The sequence below is a fragment of the Oryzias latipes genome, chromosome 10 (genome assembly GCF_053564925.1).
Source record: "Oryzias latipes strain Hd-rR chromosome 10, Olatipes_Hd-rR_3.1".
Taxonomy (NCBI): domain Eukaryota; kingdom Metazoa; phylum Chordata; class Actinopteri; order Beloniformes; family Adrianichthyidae; genus Oryzias; species Oryzias latipes.
The window spans coordinates 18,921,433-18,938,755 of record NC_136246.1 but is presented as its reverse complement, the minus strand read 5'-3'; the positions used below and the strand labels follow the sequence as shown (position 1 = coordinate 18,938,755).

Genomic DNA, 17,323 nt, shown 5'->3' with positions numbered 1-17,323 from the left:
GTGCTTCCACTCTGAATGAATGTACAATTAGTTAGATGCAGACAAAATACTCCCAAAAACACAGTTGATAGACGTGAGCAAAATAAGCATCAAAATATGTTATCATTTGAGCAGCCATACCAAAAGAAAAAAGCAAAAGCATAGTCAAAGGTGAGGATGAGAAGAAAAAATGCAAACTTATAAAGATCTCACAATTATTTCCTACTTAAAAAATAGAGCTGTTTGAATCCAGATCACATCACTTTTCGTAGAAGTCTCTTCGTGTAGGAAAACACATTATTCAGCCAAGGCTAGAACTTTGTTTACTTAGCAAAAGCACACCCATGGATTCAGACCATCTAAGGATAAAACAGAGTTATATGAGGATGACAGCCGAAAACAGGAAAGAGACAGAGGCAAGATTGTTAATATATTATTACACTTAAAAAAGTCATGTAAAGGAGAAAGTACAGCCACTTTCAGATCGGGTAGTTCATACTAACAGCGAATTCTTACTTTCAGAATTAGTCAGGTATGGTAGCTTCCTGTGTCCTGCAGCTGAGTGAGTCTTACACTCGTGAAAAGATGCTGTACATTATTTACTCCATTTTCACATGTATTTGGCAAATCTATCCTAGATTTAGTATTTGTAATGCAGCCAAAATATATTAAACTATATTGAAATTATGATTCACAAAAACTAGTGTCATTTGTGCTGCAGTACAGCGCTATAGGAAGACAGAATTTACCAAATAACTGCTTATTTCAATAAATTGAACATCGAGATAAACTATTTAGTCTATATTCAATCACTGCTTACCATTTTGAAGAGATGTTTCAAATGTTTTTTCATTGAGGTCAAAAATATTAATATTTGTAATGTGGTTTTTTGGCTCAAATGCAACAAATTAGGTTTTCAATCTTCACAGCATGCTGTAAAAAAACAACAACTGTTTTACCACACGATACCCAGCTAAAAGAAAAAAAAACATAATAGTTCTCTATTATAGCCAATATTTTCTTACAGAAAGTTTTCTAGTTTCACATTGAATGAGGACTTTTGGGATCAAATATATGTTATCTCAGTTTCACAAAAACCTTCTGATCAACAGCTGGACTTCATTAAACTGCAAGATGTCTGGAAAACTAATTTGTTATTCTCTGTGACACCAACAAGCAGTTTGTGATCCCACTGAATTCATTCATGTGTCTGAGGGAGCATTAATCTCAGAGTGATTGATCAGTGGACTAAATTTCTCCTTCATCAACGTTCTTGGTGCGGTTCCGTCTCCAAGGAAGGCCTGAGATTCATCCATCGAACTGAAATCATCAGTGTTTAATCCTCCTGCTCTTCCATCTTTAGTGATTTCAATTCAAACCACATAATCAACCTTTTTTTATACATATGACGGTATTTGTATTACTTTAAAAGGTTTTATTTTTTTGTGAAGCACTTTGCGTCACCCCAGATACAGGAAAAGTGCTGTATAAATAATGTTTGATTGGATTTCTCTTCACATAAATCAGTTTAAAGCATTTTTTCCCATTCCTCCAAAAAATTTGTCTTCTTGGAGCCTTCAAATTAGAAAAATTCTCTTCAAGACTGACTGCATGCTCTTTTAATTTGAAAGTCCGCTCACAGATCTATTAGTTTAATCAACCTTATTTTTTTTTTTTTGCCTTTGAAGCTTGGAGTCAAACTTAAATGGACCAGAACACAAACTAATCATTAAGTCTAAAGACAGAAAGTGAAGGAAATGTCAGCTAATGGTTTAGTTTTGCTAAGGAAAAGAAGTAAAGACATTCTCCATCACATTGTAAATCATAATAAAAGTCAAACCAGATTCGACTGTGATGCTTGCAGTGCCAGCTTGATGGTTGTAGCAATGACTGGAAGAGTTCAGACATGCGATGCTATTAAATGTTACAAAAAGGGGACCAGATTGTCCAATTGACGTATATTACTTATGTGCTGTCTAATTGTTTCTGCTGTCCATTACTTCCAGCTGTGCTGCTGATGTGGAAGGGGATGCTCCCCTGCTGCAGAGGAGAAAAACGTCTGCAGTCATGTTGCAACTAAAAAGTGTTGAGCTGCTGCAGCAGAACCAGAAGCGGAATCAGAAGATTGACACAATGCTTTTGAGCCCATCATTCTCCTAGTTAAAACACACAGTTGCATCATTTGGGTCAGAAAATGTTTTGCAGTTTTTACCTTTCGCTGAATATAAGCGGCATTGCAGTTGAAAGCAGAAATGTTGTCTCACGGCATAAGAAATTTAAACTAACTGCGCTGACTGATATGTTATGACATCGCTGATTATCATGTGGGCAAGTTTCCATTTCTTTGCTTTCAAGACTCATAAAAATTGCACTTTGTATTCATTGGACCAATTCTAAAACAGGGGGGAAAAAACGACTATACATATTCAACTGTTGAGACGACTGGTACAGCATTGTCAATTTAGGAAACATTGTTTTTTTCTCTACGAGAATCTTCCTCATCTCCACTTTAACGTACGTCCTTCACTCAAGTTTTGCATCAATTCACATTTTGTACAAAGATTTTGAAAATTGTTTTGAAACTTACAATTTTTAGTGAAGCAAAAAATTAAAAAAGAATTCTATCACCACTTTAGGGAACGGCGTGCTAACCCAGCAAGGTCTTGATGTGCGGACAGGAAGCAGCAGCAGTGCTGAATAAATGCTTACATAAATGTACTGTCCATTCATATAGAAGCTCAGTACTGAGACTGTTGAGGTTTTCTTTAGTTTAAGAATAATTTTGGGCAGTCAAATCAGTAACTCGGGAATTGGCTTTAAATATTCGGGTCACAAAAAAAAGTAAAAGTGGGTATAGTTGCTTTTTCCTTTCTTAAAAAAATGACCTTCAAAATCAATATTCTTGCTTTAACCACTTTTTTTCAAAAACATTTTAATTTTACCAAAAAAAGAATGAGAAAGGCAAAAAACCTATTATTGTCAGAAATTTGACTTTTTTTCTCACAGCTCTGACTTTAACCTCAGATTGGCGTTCTTTAGACTTGCAGTTATTCTTTGAATCATGTGAAATGAAAATTGTTTTCAGATTTATTCAAATTCCTTTGCTAAATTGTGAACTCAATTATAAATATTCAGATTTTAATCTATGAGTGCTGAAAAAGCGTGTAAGTGTGGTTGGGAGGAATTTTTTTAATTAGCCTTTTTTTTTCCTGGTAGATAGAGTTCTTTTCATATCAAAGCCCTTTGCAATAAGAGGGAAATTACAAAGTGATACCAGTTCTTGAAAAATGATAAACTGATCTGTATTTTCTGTGTTTTTTTTTTCATTTTGCTTTTTCTGTATGTGTCAAAACAGCCGATAGTTATTTCAAGAGACCTGGTTGTTTTAAAAAAGCTGTCTAGGCTTCTTAGTTAGTCAGTGTGCAAAACAGCTGCTGAGCATATTGAGTTTGCAACTATTTCCTACTGAGATACACCAGTCAAGGTAAAGACCATCTAAATGAGCTTGTTAACATAATTTTTTCAAATCTGATCATGATCTGAAGTCTATTCTGAAATATCAGAATTTTCAACAGACCATGTAAACATGATACTCGCGTGTCCTTTATCTGGTAACAGCTGTTATTCTATAATCTGAACTCAACTCAGACATGTTGATTTCTACCAAGAAAGTTGATAATACCCAAAATGCATCCATGTTTTTTCCAAATTATTTTAAAATTTTACATCTGCACCAGAGTGAATAGAACACAGGAGATGGAAAACCTATGATAGTGTTGCATAACCAAGGCAACTGCTGTTACCTAATTGCCAATACAAACGAGGGACAACAGTAAAATGGATTTAGCTGGGATTTTCTGATGATCACATTTTCAGTGATTTGATATTTGCCGGCTTGTCAACACCAGTAACATACAAAAAAAGTTGCAATAAACTTTTTATGACAGCTTTATCTGATTCCAATTGGCAAATAGGATCTTTTTGGTTGTGCAGTACCTCTTTATGGATTAGACATTATTTTAAAGGCTAAATCAGACAACTCTCAGACTGACACAGAGGATTTACATACAAACACTTGCGCGTTTAGTCCCTTGTCAGAGTGTGGTGTGCTGCATACCTTGGGTTTTGAGTCATATTTAAGAACTCCATGAAGAACATGATGCACTGAGGCAAGGCTGTTCTCATCAGGCTAAGCATCCACAAGGAGCTGGCCCAGATAAAACTGCTCAGCAAGTCTTTCCCTGAAGAATTACAGTTACTGTGCTAGATATGCAAAATCCAGCCTACAAATAACAGAAAAAGCTAAACAGCTGGAAGATTTAAGGTTCGGTGTGCTGTTCAGAGAGTTGCAGTCCAATTAACCCCCCTCAAACTGTGGGAGAGTTTGTGCATGTGCACAGGCAGCTACCAGGCTGTGCATGAGTATGTGCATGGGCGAAATCATGTTTGTAATAATTGACTTTAGCTGAGAGTTACTAGGGGATGTAAGGGCATTACACAGTTGAGTGTAGCTGATGGAAAGGACTTGGCATTCTTTCTATACAGTAGTAAATCCATAATTACCAAGCCGTGTAAAGACACAATTTATTTCCAATAATTAAATGCAGTAACTAACCTTAACCCTCTACAAAGTTCCCATGTCTGTTTTGTATAATCACTTTAAACACTTTGCAGAATTATTTTTTTGAAGAATTTATTCTTTTTGAAGTAAAGTTACTTATCCTTTATATAAGCTGGTCCAGTTTGAAATTACCTGCCCACACAAAGGTGCTTCAAAACCTGTGAATCATTTTGCCTTATTTTTACATTTGAATATATGAAACAAAAATCACTTCCTGAACTACAGTCAAATGAACTGAGTCAATAATATTTTCCTCACAGCATTAATGTCTAATAATATTAGACTTTCTATTCACTAATATGCTTAGAATTAGTGATTAATCAATTATAAGAGCTGGAAAAAACAGCACAAATCAAAATCTCACTATTGAGCAGCTCCTGAGTAAGCTCAAGTGGATCTTTTAGTGCATAAGCAGATTTGCACCTGCATATGTGTCCTGATGAATATGTGCTCAATGTAAATTCCAGGTGTGGTGCTAATATGAGAGCACAAACAGTGACTGAAAATCATAATTTATTAGTGCAGTAAACAAACCCTTACTCCAACAGGCGAAGTAGTTCCTGTTGTTGTGACTGTCTGAGTGAGCACACTGTGCTCTCTGAACATGCTTACATACTTGGACATGCTGTACAGAACATGCAACATGGAAAATAGATCGTTGTGTAATTCAATATTCATTTATTGATAATTGCGTAAAACGGCCATGTGATCTGCCTTGAAGCTAAATGTGAAGCAGTTACAGGATGCTCATCTGCATGTGCAACGTGCAAGTCTACCCCAATGTGGAAGCTGCACTGCAGAGGATGGATGACCTGATAAAGGAGCTCATTTATCTATAGAACAGTGACATAAGTTACTTGATAAATTGCAAGAAGGAAAATCCAGAATATTTCACAAGTCTCTAACCTTTTTAATGACCTAACTATGTTAACAATAGTAATTTCAGTAACGACACATGTTGTTTAGCAACTACATAGGAATTTTTACCTGTGTTTTAATAGAGCTTACAGCTTGCAGCAAGTCAGTATTTTCCTTCATAATATGAGATACAAAAAGGATGCTTTTCACTTTGTAGGTGATGCCTTCTGATGCTACACTAAAAACAAACATTTGAGGCACAAATAGTGACACTTAATAGAATCAATCTTGTTTTTGGCCAATACTCAGAAATCAAGTCATCGTTAATGCTTTATGGAGATTTGTCAATTTGTTCTGCAAAACACTGAAAACCTTTCATGCAATCTCAGGAAAACCTTGAGATGCACTTTAAACTCAATGTCCCACTGCAGTTATCTTTTGATCTATCGTGAAAGTGTTCCCAGTTGTCTTTTACTTATGATTTTTTAGGCTAACTCAAAAAACGCGCCTCTTTCTAGTCTAGTTTCTGCAGAGCGGCAGTAGTACCTTAGAGATTATCCTCAGTTCTAAACAGGTCTATTGTAAACCTGCTCCCACTTTCCGTCATCTATCTGTTTTACTCTTCCCCCACTAACCTACAGCCCCTCACAACCCCAACCAAACATTACTAGTTCAACAAAAATTTGGAGCTATCCAGCTGTACGGTTTTGAGTCAGATACCAGCTCAGACGCGGAAAACAAAGCTGTACATGGATTTATTTGCCTATAAGTGGATGCATTAGAATGGAGCGAAACAGGAAGCTTGTGGCCTGCTGCTTGTAGCTTCTTGGTCACAAATACAAGTGTTTTCAAACTGAATTTTTCTGTGTTTTCCTGATTCACAACTATTTGAATACAGTGATCCCTCGCTATAACGCGGTTTACTTTTCACGGTTTCGCTACTTCACGGATTTGCATCGTACATTGTGTTCTGCATTCTGATTGGCTAAAAAGTCACTCTGCTTCTTCTCTACCTGTGCGTCAATAACGTTGAAGTTTGATATGTACACGTACGTAAAACAGCTTGCCAAATTTACAACACATACGTGCAAATTCTCTTGCAATTTCGAGTTTCTCTAAAACCCATGAAGAAAGAGCGACAGTAACTGCCTTTCAGTATGTTATTCTCCCGAACAAACACACCTGCACTATGGGCTTCAAAAGAAGAAAACTCTGCAGAGCGGAGTCAGGATGCAGCGGCTCAGTCTGAAGAGCAGTGAAATACACCCGAGTCACTATTTGTCCGACTGTACTTTGTATTTTTTTTCATAATCATTTTAAATTTTCATCCCATTTAATCCAATTACTCAGGTCGCGGTGGGCGGGGCTAATCTCTGCAATTTGAAGCCTTCTGTTCACATCGATGATTAAAATTATTATTTGACAGTACAGAAGTTATTCGTTGAAAAAAACGTTTCTAAAGTACTTTTTTTGTGAAACAAATGCTTGAGCCTGTAAATTGGTTTGTTCTTTCTTTTCAATATATAATACAGTATTTAATTTTATAACAGTTGTAAAAAAAAAATAAAAAAAATCCAGGTTTCTTAGTTTCTACTTCACGGATTTTGTCTATCGCGGGTTCTTTTTGGAACGTAACCCCCGCGAAAAACAAGGGTTTACTGTAAAGAAATACTCAGAAATGCAATTTTAATTTTCCATCATGGCAAAAATCCCACAAGGAGGGAGAGGGATCCCTGAGTTCTCTGTCAAGACCAAGATCACATCACATCTGAGCCTGGGGGTGTCCGTGTCCCTGTGGCTTGGGTTCTGGTCCTTGCCCTAGAGCGCTGGGACTCGCCAAATTTCCAACTGTGGGCGAGCCTGGTCGGGCCATGTTTACAACACTTCTTGTGGACCCCCTCTTCTCCTGGGTGTCCTCCTCCTGGGCGGAGGGGGCTGGCCCCTGCCTTGCTCAACCGTGGGCTGGGTGGGTGGTTGCCGCGGGGCGGGTCTCCCTTGGGGGGTCCTGGCTCGTGCCTGGGGTTGGGGGATGCCCAGGACTCCTGGGTGGTGGTGGGGTGCTCATCTGTGGCTGTGGGCGCTCTTCTGGGTGCCCCGCATTGGGGGGGGCTGCTCTCCTGGTTGGGCCGGAGCTGCACTCTCTGTCCCCCCATGCCTCCCACTCTCTGGCTTTGGAGGCCTTTGTGGCGGTCTTGCTGGCCCTGGCCTGGGTGACGGATGTGATCGCCGGGGGGGGGGGGGGGGGGGGGGGGGGGGGGGGGGGTTGTTCTCTATCTGCTACTGTGCGGTTGTTGGCGGGGTTCTAGCTCGCCCACAGTGTGGGGATGACTGGGCACTCTCCCACCTTCTTTTAACATTCCATCATCCACTTTAGAAGAACATAAACACTAACTTGAGCACAGGTGTTAGCTCACCTTTGCACAAATACTTTGCGTGATTGAATGAAATATTTCACACTAGTTGGTTGGAATGCATAAGTATGGGTGTGTAAACATTATTTGTATTGTGTACATGTTGACCTGTAAACATTTTTGGAGCAAACCGGTATGTTGATAACATTTGAGTGTGTGTGTGGACAGGCTCTGCCCTTCTAGATTTGTATTACATCTGAACCTCACAGCAATGATCATAACCATCCAGCAACTTGCTGCTTTATGCTGCTTCATGATTTTACCCCCCCCTTCTATAATCACCCTCCTACTCCCCCCCCCAACATCCCTCTCTCTTCTTCCCTCCTTTCCTTTTCCGTCCGGTCCAACACAAAAGATTTTCAAATATGATTAAAATGAATAAAGTTTGGCCTCGATTACAAAAAGGGTTCATTCAGACATACCTCTGGTTTGTCAGAAGATTCATAACCCCTGTTGTTAAAATAAAATATGTCCAACACAAGAGGCCTTCAGCTCTGATCTGTTTGCTCAGCTGTTGGAAAGGACAAGTTAAAAAAAAAAAAAAACACTAAAAACGCAATTTTTTTGGAGTCAGTCCTTAAGAAAAGATAAGCAAGTGAAAAAACAAGCAACTATTGGCACTGGGTGTTCCCACATATGCATTTGAATAATAAAAACAAAATTTTCAGTCCATATTTTATCAATAGACCTAACTTGATTATGATGTAGCAAGTATATCACCTGGCATTTTATGTGTTGCACACCTAAATGAGGACACGACACAGGAGGCATGTTGCTAATCTGATTAGCTGACAGCATGCAGCCGAGTCAGCTGGTATATTCATAAATCATTTTTTGATTGCAAAAACAGAAAGAAAGAGAGCTGTGTTTCAATTAAATGTAAAAATGGACAAATACTGGGAAGCGATAGATCTATGTTGTTTCTGAAGAAGATCTCGGGTATTCATCTGTATGTTGACATGAGAAATCAATGTTACACACTTTGTTAATTAATATTGGTGCTTCGGCAAGCCTAGACTTCATGCACCAGCAGATCCATATGGATTAGAGTAAAGTGCTAGACACAACACTAGTGGTGCTGATGCAGAGCCACTGTTGTGGTTGAAAGTGGAAAAAGAGTGTTTGAGAGAGATATGAAGATAAGCATTGGTTTGTTCCAAATTAAGTTGTACAGCTCCCACCGCTTTAATAATTTGTGGAAGGAAGGCACCATAACTAAAGTATCTAAATGTACTATCTGTTTTTCTTTTTGATAAAAAAAAGCTAATGTTGTATGGTCATCATTATTACTGCTTGTATTTGACCTTGTGTCACTGATGTACAACAAAAGACTGCTTTTTGTTTTTCCTCTTTTTAGTTGATAGCGTTCCCATGTACCACATCGTCTAAAAATAAATCCCAAACCTACTAGTTATGAACAAAAGATATGAAGAAATTAGAGTCAATTAAATTACAGTCTTCATGTTGTGCTGAGCTGCCAGACCTCCAGCTGCTGTTGGAGGTCTCGCCACATTCCCTTCCCTCCTCATCAACCTCATTACCCTCACCTGGCCTAAGCTGCATTTATTTCTCTGCTCTGCTCTTCTTCTCCGCCAGTTCATTTTTTTCCTTTTTGCTCTTGTTCTAGCCAATTATTTCATGTCTTGTTGCCACTTTGTTGCTGACCCTTTTTTTTGTTCTTGTTTAGCCGAGTTTACCTGTGGATTTACAAATGTTCTGACCTTTGCTTTCATGGATTACTCCTTTTTGGATTGTTGGATTTCTCAACACCACTCTGATCAGCTCCTCATCCTGTCTGGTTTTCTCAGAAGATAATCCTCCTGAGCACTTCAGACACCATCATCACTGATCACTCTTCCACAACTGGTAAACTGCTCTTGAGTCTCTCTGCCTTCCTTGGGTTGTCCATCTCAAATCCTTACACCAGCATGAATGAATAAGCCTTTTTACAGTTACTCTGGATTTTTAACTTAAACAATATACATATGTTGTATGTTACCACAGTTGAGAATCGCCTTTGCCTCAGATTGACATCAAATTTATGCCATTGCTTAAAATAGAATTTATGGACACAAAAGTTACTCACCATGGTCGAGCGATTTGGCAGGAACCCAACTTTTGAAGTAGTCATCCTGACAAGAACAACCAAAATAAAAAAGCGTTATAAAAAACACAAAAATAAAATAATGATGAACATAATTTATTTTGGTAGACCAGAAAAGAAAGAGTCCAAATACTCGAGTAAGCTACAGAGGAAATTTGTCTGCAGCAAGTAACTTCATTGACAAAGGAAAGGTACAAGCTTATGTAGACACTTGAATGGGACATAAATCTACCCAGAAACCTGCAAGGCACTCACTGGGAAGTAAAGAGAGCTAGTGGCAAAAGCAATTTTAACACCCCCCGCTATTAAAAAGTGATCTGAGTGTTTAAAAGCAAGTGATGCCGCTTTGCTTGTGGTACTTTATCATGAGTGAACAGCATTACTCATTACAATCCTTCACATAGAGCATTTTCCAAAATGAATAAACTGTAAAAAAATAATTCTAGGAGGAGAAAATTTTGAAATTTTTAAGGGATGTTTCTGCAAGAGTTCTACATATAAAACTGACAGATCGACTATGGGAATAGGTTATACTTAGTGACTGTCCAGACACAGTTGGTTTATTTGTGTTTCTGTAGAACTAGTCTCAATTTGAAAACAAGGAAAGCGGTGAGAAACTATCTAGACAAAATATGGTGACATAGCCAGCTTGGTAGTAGCGCTCTGCCACTTTAACCCTCTTAGGTGTAAACACTGTCAGTGTTGGGCCCTCAAATAGCCACTATACAAATTAAACAACAATGTGGATTAGAACACACAGCGTTTCTCATCTTGGAAAGACTTACAGCTTCTGGGCTGTTGCGTTTTAGCTTCTCTACAAATTCATTAAAGTCCTATTCTGTTGACAAAACACAGGGGCTAATCTGACATGGATTTTGTTCACAAACCTGTCAATCCTCGAAATTTATCACAAATTAGACTCTACCCTTAAAAATCTCTGCAGTGTATCATTTCATTTGGAATTAGACCAATATTTTTTTTTAGATACAACCAATTACGAATATGACAGGTGGGACAGAATAAATGTATTCAGATTATTAAAATGAACCTCATCCATAAAAACAAAAAGCATCTGGAGAGGGTTGAGAGTATGATATGATCATTTTTGATGCTCTGGATGATCAACTGTTGTGCCTTCTCTTCGGGTATGATTAAGCATATATACGAAAGTGCAGTCAAATCTGATTTAAAAAAAATCTTCTTTATTGCCAATTTCATTTGCAGGACTGAAGGTTAAAAACAACGTGCCACAAGGAGTCATCAGCTACTGACTGTGTAGTAATCAGAATCTGTTGAAACAAAAACTTCTCTTTTTGATGCTTTTAGCGTGTTATCTTACTGTATTCATCATACGCTCATGATACGCACAGTTGGAGTGCTTTTCTCCGTAGATGCTTCAGGAGTGCAATGGAACATTTCACAGCATGGCAGCTTTGACATTTTAAACCTACATATTTCTGAAGAACAGTTGTTCTTGTTGAAAAGGTTAAAGTGTCATTATTCAAAAAGTAACAGAATGAGAAAATCAAAAATGCTTCTTTTGAGCTGTACATAAGCTCCATGCTCCTTCACATATTTCCAACCTCTGCAATAGGCTTCAAACTAAATGGAAATAGGATCATCATGCTTGGGTGTCTTTATATTCACAGTTTGTCATGTCAAAATGACAGGCTTTATACTGGAAAATTCAATCACTCAATCACTCAGAAAGCTTAAAATCTATAAAACGACATGGCGGAATCTTAATATTCTGAACTATCCTGCACTGTGCCTGACCAGACATCAAACCTGCTGTGCATTCAAATCAGCAATACTGCTCCAGCTTCTCAGGGTGATTCGCTGTGGCAACCCCTGAAGGGAGTAGCCAAAAGGAAAAAAAACAAAAAACATCTCCAGCTTCTCTTATATGTCTTTAAGTAGGTGTCAGACAAACGCTGCAATGTCTGGGGCTTCCAGGGAGGAACTGTGTTATTTCTCTTTAAAATAGCATTTGAAGTCAAAGAAACAATGACTATACTTACCTCTGCTTCCTGGAAATGATTGCAGAGGGCACAGGAGAATTGCGAGGAGAGAGAAGAGAAAGAAGGAAAGGTCAGTAATTATGGCACAGTATGCTATGCCCATCAGATCCATTACAACCCTATGTGACTCACTCAGAATACCAAGCTCAACTCCAGAGATCCGTTTAATGCAAATCTAATTCTGAAGCTGGCTGATTACCGCAGAACTCACACGTACACGCACTTGCAGCTTTATTTGACGTGGCATGTAATTTGAAACACAACGAGGCCAAATTGTGAAGCCAGAGTAGCATAACAGCATAAAGGAAAATCAGAGAGAGGAGCGAGGCATGAACGCTGCGCAAAAAAGAATTCTGTGGAGAAAAAAAGCAAATTATTCCACCGTCATTCTGTTGCACTGGAATATGATATGAGAGTGTAAAGAATATCGAGCACGTGAAACATTCAAGACATGAGCGTCATGCTAAAACTATGTCTGAAAATGATTCTTTTAAAGAATTATTGATACATTATGGAAGTGCTACAAGTTGCTGTAACAAGAAAAGGATATAAAACAGTGAAAAATATATTGCAAAAATAACTACAGTTACATCTTTAATACATGGTGATATGTTTATCTGGAAACTTCAATATTAGGAAGCATTAAAAAAAGATGGTTGGACTGTTCAGACTGACTAAAAGAAGATTTTATATATGACATTGTTCAATTGTTTCAATTATTATCCAAAAAAAAACAATTTCAACAGTCATTCCAACCTCAAAGTCATCACTATCACCATCTGAACCATGATTTCTTGTATCTACAGATCATTTTATCTCATGCTACATTCACAATGCCCTTGGCAACATGCGTTCAAGCGACCACTTCCAATGAAAAGTTAATGTAACCTGTGTATATGCATGTTTTGGATTTCTGTTTTCAAAACTCTCAAGTTCACGCGTCGCTACACAAGTTTCTACGACCATTTTCTGGCTGTACATATCAAAAAAGTCCAACCAGGTTGAACATTGACCAATCAGGGACTTGGATGACATCCCTTTGAATTCATGCAAGTTTATCATGTAGGAGAAATAAATAATTGCGGCTTGTGCCCAGTGAAATCATATGATGCTTAGTCTTTCTTATATCAGAATAGAGCTGTGACAGAAAAAGCCTGGAGCAAGATTTGCCAGATTTGCTCTGCTTTGACATTTCGCACCAAGCCTCTTCCAACTGTAGGTGGCGGACATGCGTTGATAAACAGAAGAAAAAGAAAAAGAAGCCCCTCCCTACTCTTCCGGTATGAACACCGTGAACTTAACGCACATTCAAGAGTTCAAAATTCAAGAATGTGCGTCACATGGCCCATATGAACGTAGCTCTGGAATTAAGGAATTCATAAACAAACTTCTGTTTGTAGGGTCATTTCTATACAACATGCCATTTGATTACATGTCCATGTAGGATTTTTATATACAGAACAGTTTACATTTTGATGTTCTTCTTTCAGGATACTGGTAAATGAATGAAAGCCCCAAAGAACACACACATTCACACACTGATGCTGAACACTGGCACCAACCAGCACCAGGAGGATTCAGTGTCTTGCCCAAGGACATTTTGACACATGGGCAGGCAGGGCAGGAACCAAACCTGTGATCTTCCGTTCAGAGGTTGACCGCTCTACCTCTGCACCATGACCTTTAACCATGTTATGCCTTGAGGGAAGAGCACTGTTTAACTTCATCAGTGAACAGCCATAAATATCTAAAAATGCTCCTTTGCACAAGTTGTTACCAAATACATTCTTATTTAGGGTGAGTGCAGCGATGACCTTTCTCTGCAAAAGTCCCTCATTAACAGTTTAATACGCTTATCTATAAAGTATGAGCTGCCTGCTCAGGTCACTGTTCCAATGTCATTCAAACCTTTTAAAAAGATTACGAGGAGATAAAACTGGATCGTTACTATCACATCTTTTTTGATGGAGGTTTTGCTGCTAAATCCAGCTACAAGTGGAAAGAGGGGCTGTTCAAAGTTGCAGGCACTAAGAGTTTATTACCAATCATAATTTTACACAGTGTAATTGGGTTTTAATTAATGGTTCAATTTAAAATCTATTTCAAAAGCAGCACAATAACTGTCCGGGAAAATTAGATGCTCTCATTATAAAACCAAAGAACACCTTCATTTAAATAATAACAAATGGAACCGCTGTGCTTAAACACCGTATTAAACTCCAATGATATAGTGAGCTTTAATGTAATCATGACATTGTTTCTTGCATTTTACTACTGTTAAAGGTTTGATTATTTGCACTGTCACCAATAGAAAGACAAAGTTGTGAGTTAATAAATAAAAGTGGGTTTTGAGAAGTGACATTATTAGCATGAATTCATTGAAATGTCCTAACAAACATTTAAACAGATAAATGACATCTAATAACTGATTCTAAAACAAAACAAGGAACCAGTGGAGGGACACCGAGCCCAGGTTCTGAGACTCAGGGTTAGTTGTTGTATTTTTTTTAGTTGAATTTAGAGGCTTTTGGCTTATTTAAGAGAAAAAAAAGATTACAGAAGAGATAAATGCAGGAGTTTTGTCTTGTGGATCCTAATTTTGTTAAATCCCAGAATGTTGGGCTATTTTTGAAGCTAACTGAGGAAGGACTGAACTAATTTACTGAAATGGGCATTGAAACTGAAAGTCTGAGTCTTGTGGACAAAGGCTGATGACATTGGGAGGATGAGGTGTAGTGAATTGCATGATTTCGTTTTCAGAAAAAGCTGTCAAAAATATTAAAGTTTGATCAAAACCAATCAAATACCAATAAAGGTCTCTGCTCTATTCACAGATGAATAAAGTCTATTTAGGAGAAAAATTAACAATCCATATCCATGATTTGTCTTGAAATGTTTTGTAGAGGTTTAAAAACGAATTTCATATTGTGTAACCATATAAACATAAAAACCTCCCACATTTTTAGAATGCTTTTTATTTTTTTTTGTTTTGGGGTGGGGGGTTAAAACATGATGAAGCCATCCACTCTGATTAGGTTTTATTATTACTCTGCATTTTCTGCTGTCTTAAACTCTGCTACTAAATCACAGTGAGCACTGAACCATTCTTAGGTCCCTATGGAGCAAAAGCTTAGCTTTTAAAGCAAAAGTGATTTATGTTTTCTTGACACTACTGTACCCTCACAGTTGCACATGTAATCTTGTGTTTTTTCAGGTATTTATTTCCTGTGGGTTTTCATTTTTTGATAAAACAGAGGTTTGGAACATCAAGTTTTGGGCTTTGTGTTCCCAAAGGATAATCCTTTAGACACTTTTAACAATTAATTTTAGCATTTAACTGAATTTTTACATATTTTTTCTCCCCTAAAATGAGGTCTTGAAAATCATTCTAGGAGCACATGAACTCACAACTGAGCAAACAACCCATTTTTCACTGCCGCAGTGACAACTCTTTCTATTCCGGCAAATTATAACTGTTTTCTTAGGGCAGATGTGTTATAATAATTGAGAAAGCCTGATCATTGAGTGCGAAAAGGTGATTAGAAAGAAGAAAGTATAAAAGAAAAAAAAAAAACTGTCCTTAGATCTTTTAATTGGGCATAATGGGAGTAAAAATGAATAGAGATAAAAACCAGAATAGCACAAATGAGTACTGTCTGTTTCTAAAGACATGAGAGTTAAACCATATTTAGGCTTACAAGGCTATGAAAGAGCGTCCGTACAGATGGGGGATTGAACTATTGGCTTGCATCCATATCGTTTAATGAGAGCTAGTCTATGTTACCTGCCAACCCTACTGTATTTATTAAAGTCTTAAGGGCTTTCAGCTATAAAACTCTGTGTTTCAGCTATTTCTGTTTATCAGTCTATGTATAGAATATATCTAAATGCAAAAGACTAATCTTCTTGTGGCAATAATCCAATTTTATTCAATTTATTATGTACCAATATGAAATAGTTCCAAAGAAGCATGAGGTGAGCATAAACATGAAGTTAATTGAATGGATTCTTTTATTTATTTTTTAATTTAGCAGGTAACCATAAAATTAAAGAAAATTTCATAATACCCCCCAAGTCAAGTAGTCAATACTTATTTTTTCAATTTTTAAACCTTGGATATTGAAACCCTAAGGAATGAATAATTGTAAGTATGTAAAATATTCACATTAACATTAAAATAGGCAAAGCCAGGCCTGGAGTGCTGCTTGAAAATGTCATAATCAGGGGATGAGGATGCAAATCCCACTTCTTGAAGAGACCAAACTGCATTAAATATTTACCATATAGGTTTTTTCTTTAAATTTTTGTTTTAATTTCCATGGTTTTAAAACTTTGTTAAATTCCTTTTCTTCCTTCCTATTTTCCCCTATAATTTTTATACCCTCCTCCCTAAATCTGTTTCTCTTTTCTCCCTTCTCCACCAGGTCGTCGCTCTTCTCTTTAGGCTACATCCTCTGATCCAATCAGCAGCCAGTGAAGCTGAGACACGAGCTTTGTGAGCAGATAGCACAACACAGCACACAGTGGCTTTTAGTGACACTGCCTCAGATTACTGCACTGTTTGCTCTCTGCTGAGGTGAGGAATGCTAAGTAGGACTAGCAGAACTTAGACTTATTATTGTAACTTTATTATTTAGTATAGGTAATGCAACTTATAGTGGGGTAGAATTTTACATGAACTTCCTTCTGAACTCAAAAGATTTAATGAGGCCCATTATAGTGATTACAGTGATTGAAGTCAACTATAAAATTGGAGTTTATGAAAGCCCTCTAGCTGTTGCCATAAGGAGGTATTTGATTTAAAAAAATAAAATAAAATGACTTTTTCCCCCCCAAACACTTCACCAAGTATTTGGATTGGTGCTTATGACTGAGAAATGTGTGCTATCAATGTTATGACCAGCACTCAAACCAAGAGCAATTTAAGGTCATGCAATTTTGACTGAAGGGGCGAGCAGAAATGAGAATGCTAATGCAGCTGCACCACAATTACCACCAGAGACTTGAGTGCATCTACACCCACAGTGAAAGCAGATCAACCACAATTGTAATTTTGATCTCAAACAGCAGATATCATGACTAAAAACATACCTTGCTAGCCTTTTCCCCCCTAGTTTTTATGACTATACTTTTACATTAATAATTAGATTCACTTTTTGCATTTTTACAATTTTTAGTAACTTCATTTAATGTTTTTATAATTTCATTTCGCCCTGTAATGGACTGGCGAACTATCCAAGATGTACCCCAGCTTCACCCAACAGTAGCTGGGATGGGCTCCAGCAATGCTGGTTTAAAAGATGGATCTGAATTTTTTTTTTGCTTATTC

General features: G+C 37.5%; 1 protein-coding gene across 1 annotated transcript in view; it reads right to left on the bottom strand.

Annotated features, from left to right (window-relative positions):
* The window catches only part of spock1 (SPARC (osteonectin), cwcv and kazal like domains proteoglycan 1), a 140,056-nt gene that overhangs the window by 60,623 nt on the left and 62,110 nt on the right, over positions 1-17,323 (bottom strand). Inside the window, exon 3 of the mRNA XM_078953592.1 lies at positions 9,956-10,001. Within this exon, the coding sequence (XP_078809718.1) occupies positions 9,956-10,001 (46 nt within the window). The remainder of the gene's footprint in view (positions 1-9,955; positions 10,002-17,323) is intronic.